Source organism: Gasterosteus aculeatus, chromosome 1 (assembly GCF_964276395.1).
Source record: "Gasterosteus aculeatus chromosome 1, fGasAcu3.hap1.1, whole genome shotgun sequence".
Taxonomy (NCBI): domain Eukaryota; kingdom Metazoa; phylum Chordata; class Actinopteri; order Perciformes; family Gasterosteidae; genus Gasterosteus; species Gasterosteus aculeatus.
In genome coordinates, this window is record NC_135688.1 from 17174016 (window position 1) to 17192496 (window position 18481).

Here is an 18481-nt window from a genome sequence, read left to right on the forward strand (position 1 = left end):
ATCCAACTGCTCTGAAGGGACCATTGTGAATGCAAGGTGACAAACTCCCTGTAGATCACCCCCAGACTATAGACCAGTGGCCATTTATTAAAGGTGTGTGTCTGCAATTAAGAGACCCACAAGTTGATGTTGTATTGCAGAACAAAAAGGTGAGAAAAGGGCCCGTTTTAGCAGCCTGCGTAGGCTCTGCAGCATCGTGACTCACTGAAGTCAAACAGTGAGACTGACTTCTTTAGCATAAAGGTGTGTGTTCCTTTTCTTTAAGCCACTGGCCTTGCGGTCGCTGGGCTTGACGTGACAGAGAAGAATGAGCCGGGGCGAATACGTGACAATTCTGAAAAACGGCGAAGGCCGAGGTTGAGCAAGCCGGCAGAGGGTCAGACAGACAGGCAGACAGACGGGTAGACGTGTGGCCTGGTGGCCGGGCAGAGGCCAGGGCCAGTCAGCTGCAGCAACCCAGATCAATAAAGTAGCTTGTTATTGTCCCGCAGATGGAAAGAGATGAGCCCGTGAGCATGTCGCCGCCCAACCGCCCAGCGTGACGCACAATATGTTTTCACAAACACGCGGGGCGACTGTGGGTGAGTGGGGAGCACGGCCGTCCTCCAATAAGACGGTTTTCGGTTTGATCCCAGGCCCGGCTAACCCACATGTCGATGTGTCCTTGGGCAAGACGCTTAACCCAACATTGCTCCTGTAGCTGCGACTACAGTGTGTGAATGTTAGTGACTGACGGGCAGGTGGCTCTGTGTGTGGTTCCTCCTGTCATCAGTGTATAAATGGGCGAATGATGTCATGTAGTATTAAAGCGCTTTGAGTGGTCGGAAGACTAAAAGCGTTTTACAAGTACAGTGCATTTACCAAACACCAGTCTGGACTTATTCCCTTGATATTATTCATCAGCTTTCCACACAAAAATAGCGCGTTCTCTGTGTTCATGATGTGGGATGAAGAGACAATGATCGCACTGGTTAGATCAGGCGCAATAAAATGTTCTGATCTGCTTCTGTCCTGTTTTCTCCGTTAATGTCTAAGAGGCTCAAAGGCAGGTCACACCTTTTCTGAGGCATCGCTGTGTGTGTCTGTTTGTGCGTGCGTGTGTTTGTGTGTTTATGTGCCGCTTCTGGGGCCAACAGTCCCTGCATGTGCTTTGAGGCTCTCAGTGTGATCCGGCCGTGTTTAGTCTACCAGTCCGACATGTCACACACTACAGTCATTTGGTCAGGAGCTGTTTCAACAAGACGCTGCTATTCCTGCAGCAGCGCCGCGCCACACAGGCTGAGAAAGGCCGCTGCGATTGATTGATTGACGAGTCATTGTGGTTCCCAACAGCATAATGCTACCTGATCAGGAACCAAATTATTTTTTAACTTTTAAGAAAAACCAGGAAAATGGCGATATCTTGCGATTTGAAGTATATTTTGAAAGAATTACTGTCGACTACTACGGAAAGTAGTGTGGAAAAAAGACGTGGAGGCAAATTAGCCTTCAGCAGCGAACTCATTAACAAGCGTTTTGAGAATAAGCATTGGCCTTAAAATAAGAAACAAACTGTTCTTTTCTCCCCACATTTTTTGCCTTTTTAATAAGAAAAATGAAACATGAATCATTTAAATCACATATACAACCAACAGAAAACAACAACGACAAAAACTACAACAACAACAATATATTATATCAGCACACTTTCAAAGTTTGAAAAGCAACGCACTTTAAATAGATGACAAATCTCTTTGAAACTTAAAATATGCTCCACAAAAAGGACACCTTGTGACCTAAACCTTCCGTGTCCTCCTCTGAATAATCCTTCAACAGTCCAAACATTGATCTCCTGTCAGATCAGTAGTCATTTAAAGAAAAAGGCCCTTTTCTGGAACCGCGGCGGCAGTCACTTGACACCCGCTGACATTGTTACACTGATCCCGTTGAGCCAACGCATTGACATTGTGAGGGGGGGTTGATGGGGGTGCTCCTAAGTATTGTAGTAACACACGCAAACGCACACACTATCAGCCCACCTGGCCGACAGGAGCTCCATAGTGCAAAGTACTGTATGTAAATCCTCCCATAGTGCATCTCTCCTCCCCCTCCTCCTGCCTTAAGTAACCTACTGAGCTCCCCCACGCAATCTCTGACTCATAATGTGACAATGTGTTGAGAAAGCATCCTTTTTCATTCTCCTGTAACAAAAAACATAAACACAACATTTTTTTTTGGTTTGTTTAAAAAAAAAAAGTTATTACCACAGTTGCTTTGCCTGGTTTCTTCTGGCTGAAGATTGCTTTACTTTCCTCTGAGCTCCAGCGAGGACAAGACTACTTATTTTCTTTCTTCATATTAACCAAGAATAATGAGTTCAGACTTCATCAGCTACATCGACGAATGCCTGATCTGACGGAAATGATGGACGTGGTGTGAAATGTTGTAACGCATGAAATGAAATGAAGGTCTTCCACTGCAGTAACACCTGCCTGAAGCAGTAACCTCTCAAAACCCACCTGGCGCCTCTCCGGTCCGATTAGAAAGAAAAACCTCTGGTTTGTAACTGGTCAACAGAGCTCTATACAAGATATATTAAAAAGTATTCCCATCATAAATAAATGCAAATATTAATTTTTTCCTCCCCCCGCTTTACTTCTATATACATTTTGTACATAACCAATTTCACCAAGACAGATTCTGACTCCTGCATTGACTCTCACACACACGGCAGCAGGACAACTTCATCGAAGACGTAATGAACCAGTCTGAAAACTGAAAAAAAACTGTCCTTTGGTCCCTCAAACACAGCAGCCATTTTAGGTGCGAGTCTCTACCGAGGCCTCTGGACCTGAGCCAGAGTGGGAGAGAAAGAGGAAGATAAAGAGAGCTGGGGTGTCCATTTTAGAAAAGGCAGGAGAAGAAAAGAGGTCTCCGTCCTGGCTCGCCTCTAGAGACAGGTGTGTGTGCATGGGGAGGTTGGGAATGTGTCCCCATTAGGAGGCGTTGAGCACCGAGCGGCTGTACAGAGTTTGGTAGTAAGCGCCTGAGTCCATGGTGGCCGGACCCTGGCTGTCGTAAATCTGCTTGGCTGCAACGGGGGAGCCGTTGGCGTAGCTGTTGTAGGCCATCACCTGGTCCTGGTAGGACTTGAGGTCCATCTTCTGCTCGTTGGACATGAGGTTGGTGATGGAGAAGGGGTGGTTGAAGTTGTAGTGGGGGTCCAGGGACTTGAGGGCGTCACTCTGTAGGTCCATGTGCTGCTGCATTGCGCCGGACAGGAGGTGGCCGCCGCCCACTAAAGACTGGGAGTGGAGGAGCGGGCTGGAGGAGATGGCGGACGGGAGGGACAGGGAAGACGAGCCGGAGGAGGAGGGAGGCAGGGAGACGGGCGGGCTCTGCAGGTGGGAGGACAGCGCGGGGCAGTCCATCGGAACCAGGGAGTTCCGGGGATGTGGCTGGTCGTCCGACGAGCCCGGATGGGAGTTGTCCGAGTGGGCGGAGTCGGCGCCATCCGATCCTCCCACGGGGCTGTGGTCCTCGGCCATGTGATCCCCGCTGGGGCCCCCTTTCCCCGAGCCCCCCTCCTGGCTCTTGGCCGCCTTCTTCGCCAGCTTCTCCTCGATCTTGAAGCGCTTCTGGCGCCTCAGGTAGCAGCCGTTCTCGAACATGTTGCCTGACTGAGGGTGCAGGGTCCAGTAGGAGCCTTTGCCCGGCTTGTCCGGCGAGCGTGCCACCTTCACAAAGCAGTCGTTGAAGGAGAGCGAGTGGCGGATGGAGTTTTGCCAGCGCTGCTGGTTCTCGCGGTAGTAGGGGAACAGCTCCATGATCCACTGGTAGATCTCGTTCAGGGTGAGCATCTTGCTGCCACTCTGCTGGATCGCCATGGTGATGAGGGAGATGTAGGAGTATGGCGGCTTGGCGTGGGTCAGGGAGCGGCGGTAGGGCTTTGGAGGCATTTCCTTTGGCCCGGCGCGGCTCAGGGGCGCAGCAGAGGAGTACCCCAGCTGGCTCATGGACTGGCCCATGTTCTGGTAGTGGGTTAGGGAGCCCAGGGAGCCCGGAGCGGCGGAGCCGAGCTGGGTCAGGGGGCCTGAGCCAAGGGACGAGGCCACTGGGGAGAGGGACATGTGGCCGGGCCCGGAGCCCATGGAGGCCAGGGGGGAGCTGCTGAGGCTGGAGCTTGGGTACGCCATGTTCATGCCTGCAGGGGAGGCTGTGGCCGGGTTCAAGTTGATGTAGCTGGTGCCCATTGAGCCCATGGAGCCCAGACCAGAGTTCATGGTGCTGGCAGAGGAATACATCTGGAGGAACAGAGGAACAACATGTGGTTATTCACAACATCAAGAAAAGAGCCAGTTGCCTTTTAATGTGACACCAAATAGTATTATTATATATATATAATTTTATTTAACATTTAAGAAACAAATCAAATAAATGTGTCTTGTATTAAACTGGTATTGATTTAAAAGAGGGGCTGGAGTGAATGTCTGAGCGGAAAACTAAAGCGGGTAGACACCTTATCAATGGACAATGAAGCCCTCAGTGCGCGGAGGGAGGACATGGATTTCACACGGCGATGTTAACCTGAAAAATGCGTTAAAAGCGCGTCATGGTGCCTCTCGGTTCAGACGAGACGGCCTCCTCCAAAAAAAACAAGTCAAATATATCTTCACTATTTTCGCTCAACTTATTTTTATTGAGGATATATTTTGAGTGCAATCTCTATAAAGCCTTTTGCCTAGAATTTCTCTTTAATAAATTCTACCGTGCACACGGAGGGATCGCGGCCCGCGCTGACTGATTACTGATTATCAGACTCCTTAATTTCATCAGGTCGAGGTGAGAACTGAAGGTGCTGATGGAATTAACTCTAATTGAATTAGGGAGAAGAAAAAAAAAATCCCGGGACATTTACACCTGAATAGTCGCAACACTTGAGCGGCAGCGGGGCCACGAAGGAAGACGGTCTATTGATGAGCAAATCCCTTTCTAAAAAATGTCATCAACTAAGAGACGGAATATTTACACTGACATGTATATTCGGTATCAATAAATAAATAAAATAAATATATTGTTTCTGTTTAAAAAATAATTAATGAATAATATTTTAATAATGTTTGTAATATTAATGTGTGTTTGTATGGGATAACAACATATTTGTCTGTACCTTTATGGTATGATTTAATATTTCTCCTGAAAGTAATTGTTACACAACTGTACAAATTAAAAGTGCGCATCGATGTTGCTTCATCACAATCAACGTTTTGGTACTACTACAATATTTGTAATCGAACTTATAAAGTGAATGTAGAATCTTGATTATATTTTCTCATAATGTATCATCAGTCGCGCTAACAGAAGGGCTTTCTGTTGAATGCAGTGCTGTGCAAATAATTTTGTCTTCCCCATTTCACTGTCAAGAAAACCGTTTACATTCTACTGCCCTCGACAGGACGAAATAAAAAAAAGTGTTTTCCAAAAGTGTTATTATTTTTTTATAATTATTATTCGTATTTCTGTTAGTAAGCGTGTCCTTACCTCGCTGGCCTCACTGTAGAAAGTATTCCACTCTGGTAGATCATGTGCTTCCATCTTCACGGAGCTCAACATCCCCAAGACAAGTCTTTGGAGGAGAAAGACTTATCTATGACCGGGTTGTTTGAGAACCAAAAAATCAATATAGAATTCCTTGCAAAGTTGTTAATTTGCGTTGAAAACAAAAAAAATGCCAAAGTAGAAAGTTGTCTCCTCTTTGGCAAGAAAGAGAGAGAAGTATGTAGAGCCAAAAAAAAGACGAGAGAAGCAAACAAACACAATGTGACGCTGTGCTCCTGGGAATAGTAAAGTCTTATTTGTCAGCGGTCCATTGTTTTATAACCTTATTCGTATTATGGCTCAGCAGATGTTGACTTCTTCCAACCCGTTTTTCTCTCTCTCTGTCCTCCGTGGCCCTCGGGACGCAGTGTGTGGCAGTGCGCAAATACAGTGGTGCAACCTGGACGTCCTCCTCTTATAAGGTGCCGGCGGGTCCCGCCCTGCTCCTGACATTTGAATACCAGGAAGGGGCCTTGCAAAAAGGCCGATGTGGCCCCCTGGCGTGCTGTATATTGGCCGGCGGCTGTAACGGGGGCCACCCGGACGAACGACAGTAATCCTTCAGTGGTTGAGTGAATGCATTTGTATCATGTTGAGCAGAGTCGTGAGGTGTTCATAGCGGTAATATGCTCGAAGGGGAAATATCAAACCGATTTTACATAAACATAATGTTATAAATAGGAACCAAAACGCCGGCATGTGGCGCACCCTGATGAACAGAATATTAAATCGGACTTTGAACAACAAAAAAGCAACAAAACTAGGTCAATATGTCGAATTACGTTTATTAGAGTTGTTTTTTTGCTCGTGGTCCGTGTGTGTGTGTGTGCGTGTGTGCGTGCGTGCGTGTGTGTGTGTGTCCGGGGCCTTTAAAGTAATGTGTTCTCTCGTCTCTGGAGATGAAGCTGGTTGTAAACTGTTAAAATAGATCAAATAAATCAATAGAATAAAGACATTGTTGATTGGTGTTGCATATTTTCTTGATAATCATGAAACAAAATCAGGACATAATTTGAATAACAGTTCTCAAACACAAAATAAACGAAACGCGAAACAAAGACATCAGACCATTAGATATAATGGATATAAACAAGAGCAACCAAACACTTTCCAAAAATACACACAATTCCATCCCACTCATTTCTCCCGCTAATTCAGACATTTCCACTATTCCCATATTGAATGCAGCACATCTAAACTCAATTAAATCTTAAATAAACCAACAAACACCTGAACTTTTAACGCTCGTGTGCGCAGTCCGTGCGCAAACGTGGCAAAGAGAGAATTCTCCTTTTTCATTTTGTTCTCCATCAGAGGCCTCTGCGGCCCGCCGCCACGGAGCAGCACAATAAATGCAGTGATCCGGGTGTAAATGCGCAGGGCCCGACTCCTGTGTTGGGGGGGAATACACATCGGCCTCGGTGCAGACGGAGGCCCGTGAATGTCAATGCCTCTGCCTAATGGCCAGTCAATGGGGATGTAATTGATGCGCAGGCGGGAGGTCGACGGGATTAAGTCTGTGAAAAAAAAAGATCTGGAGGAAATAAAGAATGGGAGGAAAAGCGCATGAGCGCGCACAGATGCAGCAACAATAAGTGTCTCGGTTTAACCGCACAGACCGGATCCAATGTTTTACATCTCAAACGTTGTGAAACGACGCAGCTCCGCGTTGCCTTCAATGACCCGACGACTCATGAGTATCACTTTGACAATCAACCCACACGGTGACGGGTTTCTTAATATTTACCACCGACGTGTCAGCCAGTCGTCAAGCTCCAGCTCTTACAAATATCCATTCACGTGGTCACATGGGCCATCACCTGGAGAGACTCGGCGATTATCGCCTGTTTAAATGCGCTGTCAGATCGATTAACACGTGGAGAGAACGTAACACCTCCGGGTCTGTAATGATGTAATTAAGCCGCACTGAGGTGAGCATCTCGCATGTGGATGGGGAGACCTGCGGCAGTTAGATAAAGAAAAGAAGAAAGAAGATTAAAACTGTGACCTCCAGCTTGTGATCTTAATAGTACTCATAATAATGCAAAAACGGAAACCAGGTATTAACATTTGATCTTAACCAATATTGAAATTAAATGTATGGTTTTCATGGGAATGAACAATCAGAGGCCAGTAGAGGCTGTGGATTCAGATGATGAGGCATATTAGCAGTTTTGCTGATAGCTTTGTGGCATTAAGGTGCCATTTGGAAATCTGGGACTTCTGGCATCACATTTATTCATATTTGCCGAAAATCCACCAAAACCGTGAGAATTTAGCGGTTTTGGTCCATTGTCGCCAGCTATTGTCGACGCCATCTGGGCTTATATAAATTGCATTTATATAAAGTATAGTTTCTTCAGGTGGATGTTCATTGGAACTGGTACATTCAAGTTAAACCCCGACATTAATAAGAATCTCTGGTTGCACCTTGAGGGGCCCAACACACATTTCTCCATCCCATCTCCTCTCTTCTCATTCCAAGGGGCCCCGCCATCGCCCATTAACACCTCTGTGATTGGTTTAACAAAGCCGACACTAATGGAGGAAACGGCACATTGGCCCACCGGGGGCACGGCGGCCAGCTGATCGATGCTGGAGGGGGGGCGGCGGGGGGGTGGTGATAAAACCCACTCTCGTCTTCCTTATGATTGCGCTAACAGCGCCACCTGGTGGCCGCTAGAGGGGAGTTCCTGCGTCTCGTATGTTGAGTTCTTCAGTCTGGTAAACATTTTTCTTTTATATATCCCAAAAGCTTTAAAGCAGTTTGCTCATGTATTAGTGCTTGAACATAACATAAAGTTCAACACAATAAAGTAAAATCTTAACTGCTGTTTGAATCTTGGAATCAGATTATCTGGCAGATACACAATATTGTTGCACCACTGTTATCATAAACCCCACACACCTAGGAGGCACATGCTAATATTTTAGTGTTCTTCTTCTAAATTATGTCCAAGAGGTTCGATTGAGTATGTGTGGACTTTAATCCATGGTGTGAGGGGTCTGACTGCTCAAGTCAATCCGATATTACATGTATTTCTAATAACATGTTACAATAACACTGTTTTAAACTGTGTTTCTGCCCATCGTTGTGTTGGTGAAGCTTAAACGCTTGCAGATCACTGCGGGAGACGATGTGTTGAGCACGGAGCTGCAAAAATGATTGTCCAATTTTTGGTGAGCCTGTGCGAATTGTAGTTTCCTGTTGTCAGCTGACAGGAGGGGCCCCCGGTGTGCTCTTCTTCTTCTCCTGCTGCTGCTGCCCATCTTCATCAAGGTTCCACGTGTCGTGCGTTCAGAGATGCTATTCTGCATTCCTTGGTTTTAACGAGTGGTTATTTGAGTTACTGTTGCATTTCTATCATCTCGAACCGGTCTGCTCATTCTCCTCCGACCTTTCACATCAACGAGGCTTTTTCGTCCACACAACTGCTGCTCACTGGATATTTTTTCTTGTTCGGACCATTGTCTGTGAATCCGAGAGACGGTTGTGCGTGAAAATCTCAGATCAGCAGTTTGTGACGTACTCATACCAGCTCGTCTGCCACCAACAACCACACCGCGTTTAAAGTCACTCAAGCACACCGTTTTCTCTGTGAAGGCAATGAGGTTCCTCTCTAGAGATCTTCTCCAACAAAATATGAAAGGAAGGAGAAAAAAAAGATCATTGTAATCCTATGAAGTCATTATCACTTGCTGGTCAGCAAACATTCACACTTTGTGTCAGGCAACCGATCCAGGATGCACCACGTCTCTCGCCCCACGTTAGCTGCGATAGCCTCCAGCCCCCCTGCGACCCGGCATGAAGGATAAGCGGCTTTGAAGATGGACGGTCAGCAAACAGGACGGAGAAAATGAAACGCCACAAGATGCCGATTGCAGTAGAAAATAGAAACGCAGGAAAATCTTTTCACAGGACAAACCGAGACTTTCAGAGACTGAAAACCCCCACGTGGAGGTCATTTGATGTGTATTTGACAATTATAGACAAATATCTTCTGTAAGACTTCTGTAAAAATGATTACAGAGAGGAAAACACAAAACTCACATTTACAATGAGCTCTGTGTAATCATAAGAATATATTCTTCTATATGTAGGAGAGAATACACCAAATATTAATAAATAAGTGGGGGCAGCATTATCACACCCCAGAAATATCTGATTACTCCCGTTCCTATCAAATGATCACAATATGTTTTTGAGGTTCTGTTGTATTTGAAGTTTGTTTTTCCCCCTGCATGATATCTCGCTCTTTCAATTTTCAGGAGAATTCATTTCCTGTTTGATGACCAGCAAATGATTATGATTAAAGTGAGATTACTGCTGCTCTCCTTCACAAGCTTGAATAGCTGCTTTAATGGGTGAAAAACACAAAAATAAACTCTTAATTTAAGAGCCCAACAGTGTTGTCTGTGCTGTAGCAAATCAAAATATAATCAGCATTATAATGCCTGGAATCAGCAGGTAGAATTCCAGCATCTTGATTGGTTACCTCAGTAACCTCAGTGGTTTAACTCAAGAAGCAGAGGAAAACAGAGAAAACAAGCACGTGTTTGCATCACGTTTATTCCTGCTATCTATTCCGTCCCTGGAGAAGGTGACCCGTAGACCGTAAGGTGAGGAAGTGCCTTGTGTGGAGAGCAGAAGTCGCTGCTGGCGACTGAGGGGGAACGCTTTCAGGTGAATCATTAACTGGACAATAAAAAAAATAATTTAAAAAAGCCATAGCTTCCCCTGAGGTTCCCAGACACACAGACGCTAAAGGATTTAAAAAGGCACTTTAACGAGGGAATTGCATGATGTCTCAGTGCATATTAAACAGAAACAATTCCACTTCTTCAAAGACAATCCTCTACAACAGACCAGCACTACGGGATATTCTCTCTGTGTAGAAAGCCTACAATAAGCACATGTTAGGGTTACTTTTGTCTCAATGAAATACTACACTAGTGTAGAGTATTTTAGTTTATTAATAATTAGTTTGTGCTTGTCAACTAGGATGAGATGATGTGTGTCACAATACGATTCCATTGAATTGCGATAAATGATCAGGTAGAATCATCGCCCAGCCCCTAACGATGCACATAAAGGGAGAACTGACCAAAAAAAGTCCCTGCAAACTCTTCGATCAGAAGTGTCTGTTCATCCACATCAGTTCCACATACATGAATGGATGTGACTGGATAACAAAGTGTACAGACCGTGCGCTTGTTTGCTCAAATCAATACCAATTAATGTCCCCATCTGTCATCGTTGATATAAAACTGTTAAAAGTTTCCACTCTTTCTCTCGTCACATCTCTCTTTTGGTTGGAAGTAATACATCAACAAAATAATAATTATTATGATGATGATAATAATAATAATAATAATTAGTATTATTATAATAGCAATTGGTATTACATCTACTGTTGGTTTCTCAGTCAAAAAAAACGTAGAGCTTTCTGGAAATGATACACAATTATATTTAATCACATATTCCAAACCGTTGCATATAATATGACTAAAGATTGTACATACGATCATATATCTATACAGTATAGAACAGTTAACATTCTAGTATAAAATATATTCCTAGGCCTATCAATAGATATCTTTTCATATACATTCGGGGTAAAGCGTAGGCTGGGCTGGATCTCGTATGAAAGCAACATTTAAATACAGAGAACACATCTGGTCTATGTTTAGAAGGTTGTTTCTAAACGCGGAGTCAAAGACAGCCTTATTTAAAGCTGATTCAAAAAAAACAAATGCAGGGACATAGAAATGTTGTTACTTGGCATTCTGCCCTTATCTCATGTTGGTTGACATGTATAGTCTTTAAGGATTTATTTTCTTCCGTTTCATTTAAAAAGAAAAAATGTCAGATTGTGCGCCGAAAGACAGATTTAGTCCAACCAAATATAAAATATATAGAAATATATATTGTATTCAAATTTAAGGTAGACCTTTAAGAATGGCAAGGTAAAATATTTCAGTAGCACGGCGAGTTCCAATTAGAGCAGCCTGAGTTTTGTCGGATGAGTCGGACCTCCTGCTGCAGGCAACAGCTTGTTTATTAACGACAAAGATACAGAACTATAACGCGGTTTGTGGTCATCTGCGTTGGATTTTGTCGAAACAAGCCTCTGTGCTCTCACTATATTACATGCACTGCTACAACAAACACTGCACCGTGGCTGCTTTCTGTGAGCTCCAGAAGGGCGATTTGGAAGGATAAACTACAACTAAACAAAGCAGCTATAGTAGCTACCGTTAGCAAATAAAACCAGTGGCAACGCTATATCAATACACTGGCAGCCATTTAGAGAAAAAAAAAAAAAGACATTTCAGTTGTCCTGATGGCACTGGTCGTTTCTTACCGTGCAAATTTGGGTTGGGGTGTGAACATATTTATTGGGGGATGGTGCCGTACGTTGTTGTTTGTAGAAAAGTGAAACAATCTACGTGTTGCTTGAGCCGGTTTATTTTCCAGCTGCTGACAGTAGCTATCTGGGGGGGCTAAAGTGGGCGGCAATCTTTCAGGATACTACCGACTCAACAAAAAGTAGCCACTGTTCAGCTGCTGGTTGGCCCTGATTATCTGGCTCACACAGTACATTGTTAAAGGCAATTTTAAGTCTGATGAATGTTGGCGGTGTGAGCAGCTGGAGTCAAGACCTTCGCAATGGAGGTTTTCTGCACGTGGATTGCTGCGTTGCTTCTCATGTGGGCCTTCATTGCAGACGACTCCTTCGCGTATGTGATACGACTCTGGAGTAACAAAATTCAAGAAGGAAAAAACAATAAAACAAAAAACAATTGTTGGGCATGATGATCAACCCAACATATGTGTGGTTTGGATTGGGAAAATATAATGGGAAAAACAGTTAGCAAACTTTTCCAATACTGCCGCTTACTAAGGAGGGTTAAGGTAGCTGAGTCATTCTGTAAGCCTCCCTCTCTCCATCCCAAACATTTCCTAAATATAAGACCATTTATCCCTTTATTTCTATTCAATATTCCAAAGAACCTGGATGACAACTACAAAATCCTGGTAAATCTGAGTAATCTATGATTCAAGATTTGTATTGATAAAATAATAATAGAACTGCCTGTAGAATTGAAACTAATATATATATATATATATATATATATATATATATATATATATATATATATATATATATATATATATATATATATATATATATTCAACGGATATTTATTCAGAAAGATCCACATTTGGATCCTAAAGCGGTTGTAAAAAGAAGATGGCGTAAACTAAGGTGCCGTCTTGTAATGCCGCCCCAATCCAAAGAAACCTGCCTGTTTGGTCTCAGGTCCTGGTTTGGTTTCCGTAGAACATCATCACGTCTCTCTCTCTTTTTTGACGGTGATGTCTCCACTGCCGGCTCCGCTGCCGGCTGCGGCTCCGGGCCCGTTCCCTGCTCCGGGTGCGGCAGCTGAGACGGCTCCAGCGGTTCCAAGGATGGTTGAGACTTCTCCCTGCATGAAGGCCCAAGGGGGACTGTTGGGCGAGATGTCCAATGGACAGCGCTCTTCGCTGGGGCAGTAGACCTCCCCGTCGCCTCGCCGGCTCTGGATGTACACTCTGGTGCACGGGAAGCAGAACCTACAGGGTAGCGAGGACGTTACTACAATTACCAGGGAGACATAACGATTACTATCTGATCAAGCAAGAAATTCTGTTTTGCAGTATATACAATTGAAAAACCATTAATGACCACAGTATACAAAGAGGTTTTAAATGTCTTAATTGGTCAGACTAAACGCACCAAAACAGAAATAAGCGAATTGCACTACAGCAGCAAGACAAACAAACCTATGCCCTGGCACCGATGGACACTGAACAAAGTGCGTGTCTTCCAGCCTCTCGTGGCACAAGGTGCAGGACAGAGTGTTGCCAGTCGAATGGGTGCTGCTGGCAGACGCCGATCCCAGCTCAGAGGCCCCACTGTGGGGTAACGCCGCGGCTGTGGTGGCCGCTTCCGCCGAGGTGCCGGATCCCAGGGGCTCCCCTCCGGACCTCGAGGGTGGGGGCCGTGGCAGCCTGGCCGGAGACGAGGCAGGCTTGGGACTGGTCTGGCTCACGCCTCCGGCCGCCGCCGAGGACGAGGAAGGCATGCCTGCGTTCTTGCTGGCGCTGCTGCCGGCCCCGGCGGTGTGGACCTGGGGTTGTATCTTGGCCTGGTTCTGGGACGAACTGAGCTCTCGTTCCAGCTCCGGGGTGATGAAAGGGGCAATCCCCATCCCGATCCCCAGCTGTCTGCGGCTCATCTCGGCCAGCACCGGGGCAGGGAAGATCATGGGGCTGCTCCTGGCGGTCAGGCCCGCAGGCAGTAGCCCGTGTGGAATCCCAGCCATACTTTGAGTGACTAGACTGGGGGGGATGGCGGCGCCTAGCATGGGTCTCCGGCTGCCGCCGGGGCTCTGGCGGTTCAACTCCTGAGGCTGCTGCCCGTCACGGTGCATCCCGTTGGGGGGAACACGAATAGCCGACACGGTGCTTTCTCCTCTTCCCCCCCGTTCGAAGCGGTCCATTTGCGGCCTGGCCCCGTCCGTAGAGCCGTCTCCTCTCCCAGATGTGGCGTGTTTATTGGGCGAGGGGCCAGGCGACCTGACGTTACCGTCCTGAATCCCGTGGGTTCGTTTGAGTTGTCGGGCACTCGCTATCAGGAACTCAATCTGATTAGCTCCCTCGTAGTTTACGCAGCCGCGGCAGACCACCTCGCTGAAGTCCCACACCACGGTCCACGGCATCTTTGGCAAGTCGCACAGGTAGCACCACTGGCGCCGGGAGGAGGACGGGGACGACATGGCTGGACGACACAGCTAACCTGAGCGGGTTCAACGAGCCAGCTAGCTTAGTAACGTGCTAGCACACGTTAGCTAACGCTAGGTTAAACTATTAGCTTTAAGAGGTGCACTTTCGATTTTTACCTTAACTGGCTTCAAATTGATTTAGAATAATTACAAATCATACGGTTGTGAAAGTAGAATAAACTTGTAGGTTGTTTTGGCTCCTTTTATCATATGTTTGTTTTGTTTACCCAATTCGGCCCGCTCCTAACTGCTGTCAACTGCTTCCCAGGCGGACAGAAGGACGTTACGTACACTTACGAAATGCATTGTGGGTGTTGGAGTTTCCTCGACTGTTTTCTACAACGTAAACCAACTCACCCTGCATGGTGTTGGGACTACAAGTAAAACGGGCACGGAAGTGAGGTAAATAAGTCAGAGGTCATCCGGTGTCAACACATGTGCGTCCGCCGCAGCCATGCTTCTTGAGCTAGTAAACTTCTAACCTTTTAGCGGGTTTGTGTTTATTTGTGTGCATAAAAATGCCTCGAGCAGTATCATCTCCATCCAGCGAAGATGAAGAGGAGAGTCTTACAACAGAATCACCTGAAAAGCAAAAAGAAACCGGTGAGTTCTCACGCTTTGTTTTCCGCAATGCTGTTGTTGGTTTGCCAGTTTCACCCAGTGATACAAAGCAAACTAGCTTAGTAAATAGCGAGTACAGCAGAGAACCGTAGACTTCTGAGATCCAGGCTGTGAGGATTCACTGTGTATATTTACCATTTGACTCGCGTGTTTAAAGTCCACATCTTTCTAAGCACAGATGTTTAAACAGTTTAACTCTGCAATCCTCAAAAGCTTTTTGGCTATTCTCTTCTAATGTTAAAGCCAACGACAGAAGGCTCCTCCGTGTATTCATATTTTGTCGCTGTGTTATGTATTCATGAAATGATCAATGCGTGCCGTTTGGACCCACAGAGAAGAAGAGCCGCATGTACCAGTGTCCTGCTGACTTTGTGCCTTTCTGCCATAAGCCCTGCAGAAGCACTCTTACAAAGAGTCTGAAGACCAACAAGGATGAGTTGTGGCTTATTAAAGCTCCTGCCAACTTTAACCCGGAATGGTGGGTACTCTCTAACTCTCTGAATCATAAACCTGTTCTGGTGTCGTTGCATAGTATGAATCCAAAATCTCAATCTTAAAAAAATGAAACCGTATATATGTGAGGTTTTGAGGCTTTGTTACTCTTGCCAATAAATTAGATAATTTTCAGTGAACAGCAATCACTTTTTACTCAAAAGTCACAACGACAAAATAAATGGTGATTTTTAAACTAAGACTACTAGTCTGTTTGAAGATGCCAACGAATGTCAAAAAAGTAGTGCTGTACTAGCTTTTTATTTTCCATTCAATTTTAAATGTAATGTATTTCTATTGGCAAACATCCTAAATTTCCACTTTCTTGCGTCGGAAAAGACAAATTACAACTTTGGCAAACAATTACAGGAATGACACCGTAATAGCACTACGTGCACTAATAAGAGCAAAATAAATTAGAAATTGCTTTTGATTTTAAAAGCCAGCTGAATTTAAATATAAATGATAATAAAAACAGTATCAGTAATAGAAATGTGACTAATCGTTATAACAATAGTAGCCAGGCAGGGCCACTTTCCAGATATAACCAGAAGACGCGACTATCCCCATGCTCCACTTTAAACAATCTATTTAGCAACTCGTGTTGCAGCATGAGTGGTAACAGCAGGGGCACTTTGCCTGCTGCGACCGGCAGGTGGAGCTGTAGATGACCTCCATGCTATCGGCAACTGCCAAGCCTTTTTATTCACTTAATACCGCTCATTTCAGATTACGCAAGACGCGATTGCAAACGCAGACCAGCAAAAGCACACACAATGAGATCAATAAAACAAAAGGAAATTAATAAAATATCTGGAAACGGGCAGTCACAATTTAAACAGTTCTACATATGAGAAGCACAGATGCTACAGAATTCATTGTGTTCAGTTGACTGAAGCCTCATCGAGGTCCCTCAAACAACATGACGTAGTACGGCGTAAACATTGTATGACCTCCCCTCTCTCCCTTCAGCTTCAGCAGTGTCAAGGTGCCCCTCTCGGGTTTCCAGACCCTGAAGGTCCCCGCGGCAGCAGGTGGAGCCAAGACGGGGAGCGGCCATCAGATCTACAGCGTCCTGGCGTCCCCCCACAGCGCCCCGGAGCTCCGCCTGCTCACCAGCAAAAAGCAGTCATCGGGCAACGTGGTTTTCGGTCCGGCCTTTTCGGGCCTCCTGAACGTCTGCGAGAGCTACGGAGACATCGGCGCTAACCAGGCCCCTCAGGTCATCCGCGCTGCCCCTCCACCCTCCATACCGCCGGGACTGAAGCAGCGGTTCCACCCTTTCGGCAGCAAGACCCCCACGTTGACCTGCGTGGCGGAGAGCGAGTTGGACGGGGCCGCCTTGGGACCCTCGTCTACAACCCTCCGCCCGCTGGTCGTCAAGCGCTTTGTGGAGGAAACGTGGCAGGAGGAAGACGGGAGGAAAAGAAAGAAGAAGAAGAAGGAAAAGCGAATAAAGGTGGAAGTAGAGGAGGAGGAGGTGGTGGTGGTGGTGAAAGAGGAACCAGTAGAAGAAATTCCAGAGGAAGTTATGGTAGAGCTCCCCTTCCTAGAGGACAACGCTTCGGAGGAGAGGAGAAAAAAGAAGAAGAAAAAGAAGGACCGGGAGCGACAGGAAGTGGAGGAGGGCGTGGAGCCCAGCGTGGCGTTAAAGGAGGAGGAAGAGGTGACGGTGAAATGTGAACCGGTAGACGCTTCGTACGGCGACGTCGCAGAGAGCTTGACAAGGAAGAAGAAAAAGAAGAAGAAAAGCAAGACTGCTGACGACTAGCCCCGCCGTGGGATTTTAGTTTTTCTTTTGTTTGTTTTGGGCCTGCTGGAAGCCATTCTACTACTAGTTTACTAATGCAGGGCTTGCTCTGGCAAGGACATCTCACTTCAACATGGAGAGTGACCGTTGTACACGAGTTCTGCCAGTGTGTTGTCATGTCGTGGTGTCGGTTTGCTGGAATCGCGCTCACACACTGTCTTACTGTAATAACACAGTTCTGTAAACCAGAGACAATCTGGAAAGTGTCACGTCATTTTTATTTTAAAGGATCTGAGTCGCATGTATTTGAGAACACATGTTTTTAAAATAAACTCCAATAACTCATATTAAAGACATGTGTTGGGGATTTTCTGTGCTTTGATTTAGCAGTGATTTCATCCTGAAGAAATGGAAATAGAACTGCTCAACTCCAGATTTTAAAATTTTGCGAAAATAAGGATGTGCCATATAAACAGATTTGTAGTAATATAAAGATTTCCAGTTTTAAAAGGGAGTTTGCATTGCTTAAACTCTGGAAAATCTGTTGTTGACAAACATGTAATTTACTAAATATATTTCCTGAATCGAAAGCGCGGTATATTTGGCAATACACTATCGCAAAATAAGGCTGCTGTTGATTAGGTTGAGATTAATGTGTGAAAAACAAAACTGACCTTTTTAGTAAATGTATCCATTTCCCTCCGCACTCCGCCGTAGAAAATGTTTGACAATCTGCTGAAGTTTTACTTGACTTATTTTCACATCCAATTCCCTTAAGTACTTTGACTGAGGCTGATGACTACTATAATATGAAAATAACTCTTCAAGGCTTTAAACTGTTGGCATGCTGAAAGTCTTTTCAAATAATACTGCGTGTCGGCACAAAACATTGGCATCAAAACCCCTGAAGGTGGTTGATACCGAGTCCATAAATCTTTGCTATCTGGCGAGCAGAAATTCCTCTCGTGTAAAGAGGAACAAGCAGCTGTGACAAACAGATGGCGCCAGACTCCACCGCTTCTCTTACATGGAGCGGTCGGTCTTTCTCTGAACATCTGAGCTTTTTGTTGACAAGCTGGCATTTACTTCCACTAACGCAGATCTTCTGTTACTGTTTACACACGCACAGTGACCAGATTCCCACGTTTCTTTTGCCCCGATAGCAGCGAACCACAACATCTCTGTCACACTGGAAAATCTTGAGTTCGGGCT

The 18481-nt window shown here is 45.4% G+C and overlaps 3 protein-coding genes across 4 annotated transcripts; 1 reads left to right on the forward strand and 2 right to left on the reverse strand.

The window, feature by feature from the left end:
* Nucleotides 1–1557: 1557 nt before the first annotated feature.
* On the reverse strand, nucleotides 1558–6052 carry foxa3 (forkhead box A3). Its single transcript, XM_040191503.2, has 2 exons — nucleotides 5521–6052; nucleotides 1558–4283 (listed from the first exon to the last, which is right to left on the reverse strand). Exons 1-2 carry the CDS (start codon nucleotides 5590–5592, stop codon nucleotides 2976–2978), a joined length of 1380 nt encoding a protein of 459 aa, XP_040047437.1. The 5' UTR covers nucleotides 5593–6052; the 3' UTR covers nucleotides 1558–2975.
* A 4969-nt stretch (nucleotides 6053–11021) lies between these two features.
* irf2bp1 (interferon regulatory factor 2 binding protein 1) lies at nucleotides 11022–14737 on the reverse strand. Its single transcript, XM_040183033.2, has 3 exons — nucleotides 13406–14737; nucleotides 12889–13195; nucleotides 11022–12333 (listed from the first exon to the last, which is right to left on the reverse strand). The coding sequence occupies exons 1-2, from the start codon at nucleotides 14398–14400 to the stop codon at nucleotides 12931–12933; spliced, it is 1260 nt and encodes a 419-aa protein (XP_040038967.2). The 5' UTR covers nucleotides 14401–14737; the 3' UTR covers nucleotides 11022–12333; nucleotides 12889–12930.
* A 55-nt stretch (nucleotides 14738–14792) lies between these two features.
* On the forward strand, nucleotides 14793–17621 carry polr1g (RNA polymerase I subunit G). 2 transcript variants are annotated; one of them, XM_040183048.2, is made up of 3 exons: nucleotides 14793–15009; nucleotides 15361–15505; nucleotides 16492–17621. In XM_040183048.2, exons 1-3 carry the CDS (start codon nucleotides 14925–14927, stop codon nucleotides 17288–17290), a joined length of 1029 nt encoding a protein of 342 aa, XP_040038982.1. In that variant the 5' UTR covers nucleotides 14793–14924; the 3' UTR covers nucleotides 17291–17621. The 2 variants fall into 2 exon arrangements, with proteins under 2 accessions (XP_040038982.1, XP_040038989.1); XM_040183055.2 differs by having other exon boundaries at nucleotides 14826–15009; nucleotides 15417–15505.
* The last annotated feature ends 860 nt before the right edge of the window (nucleotides 17622–18481 follow it).

Coding starts and splice junctions, on each gene's coding strand:
- foxa3 (XM_040191503.2), bottom strand. CDS start 5,592: ATGTTGAGCTCCGTGAAGATGGAAGCACATGATCTACCAGAGTGGAAT. Junction 4,284..5,520: donor TCTACAGTGAGGCCAGCGAG/GTAAGGACACGC, acceptor CTGTTCCTCCAG/ATGTATTCCTCTGCCAGCAC.
- irf2bp1 (XM_040183033.2), bottom strand. CDS start 14,400: ATGTCGTCCCCGTCCTCCTCCCGGCGCCAGTGGTGCTACCTGTGCGAC. Junction 13,196..13,405: donor CCATCGGTGCCAGGGCATAG/GTTTGTTTGTCT, acceptor GCTACCCTGTAG/GTTCTGCTTCCCGTGCACCA.
- polr1g (XM_040183048.2), top strand. CDS start 14,925: ATGCCTCGAGCAGTATCATCTCCATCCAGCGAAGATGAAGAGGAGAGT. Junction 15,010..15,360: donor TGAAAAGCAAAAAGAAACCG/GTGAGTTCTCAC, acceptor TTGGACCCACAG/AGAAGAAGAGCCGCATGTAC. Junction 15,506..16,491: donor GCCAACTTTAACCCGGAATG/GTGGGTACTCTC, acceptor CTCTCCCTTCAG/CTTCAGCAGTGTCAAGGTGC.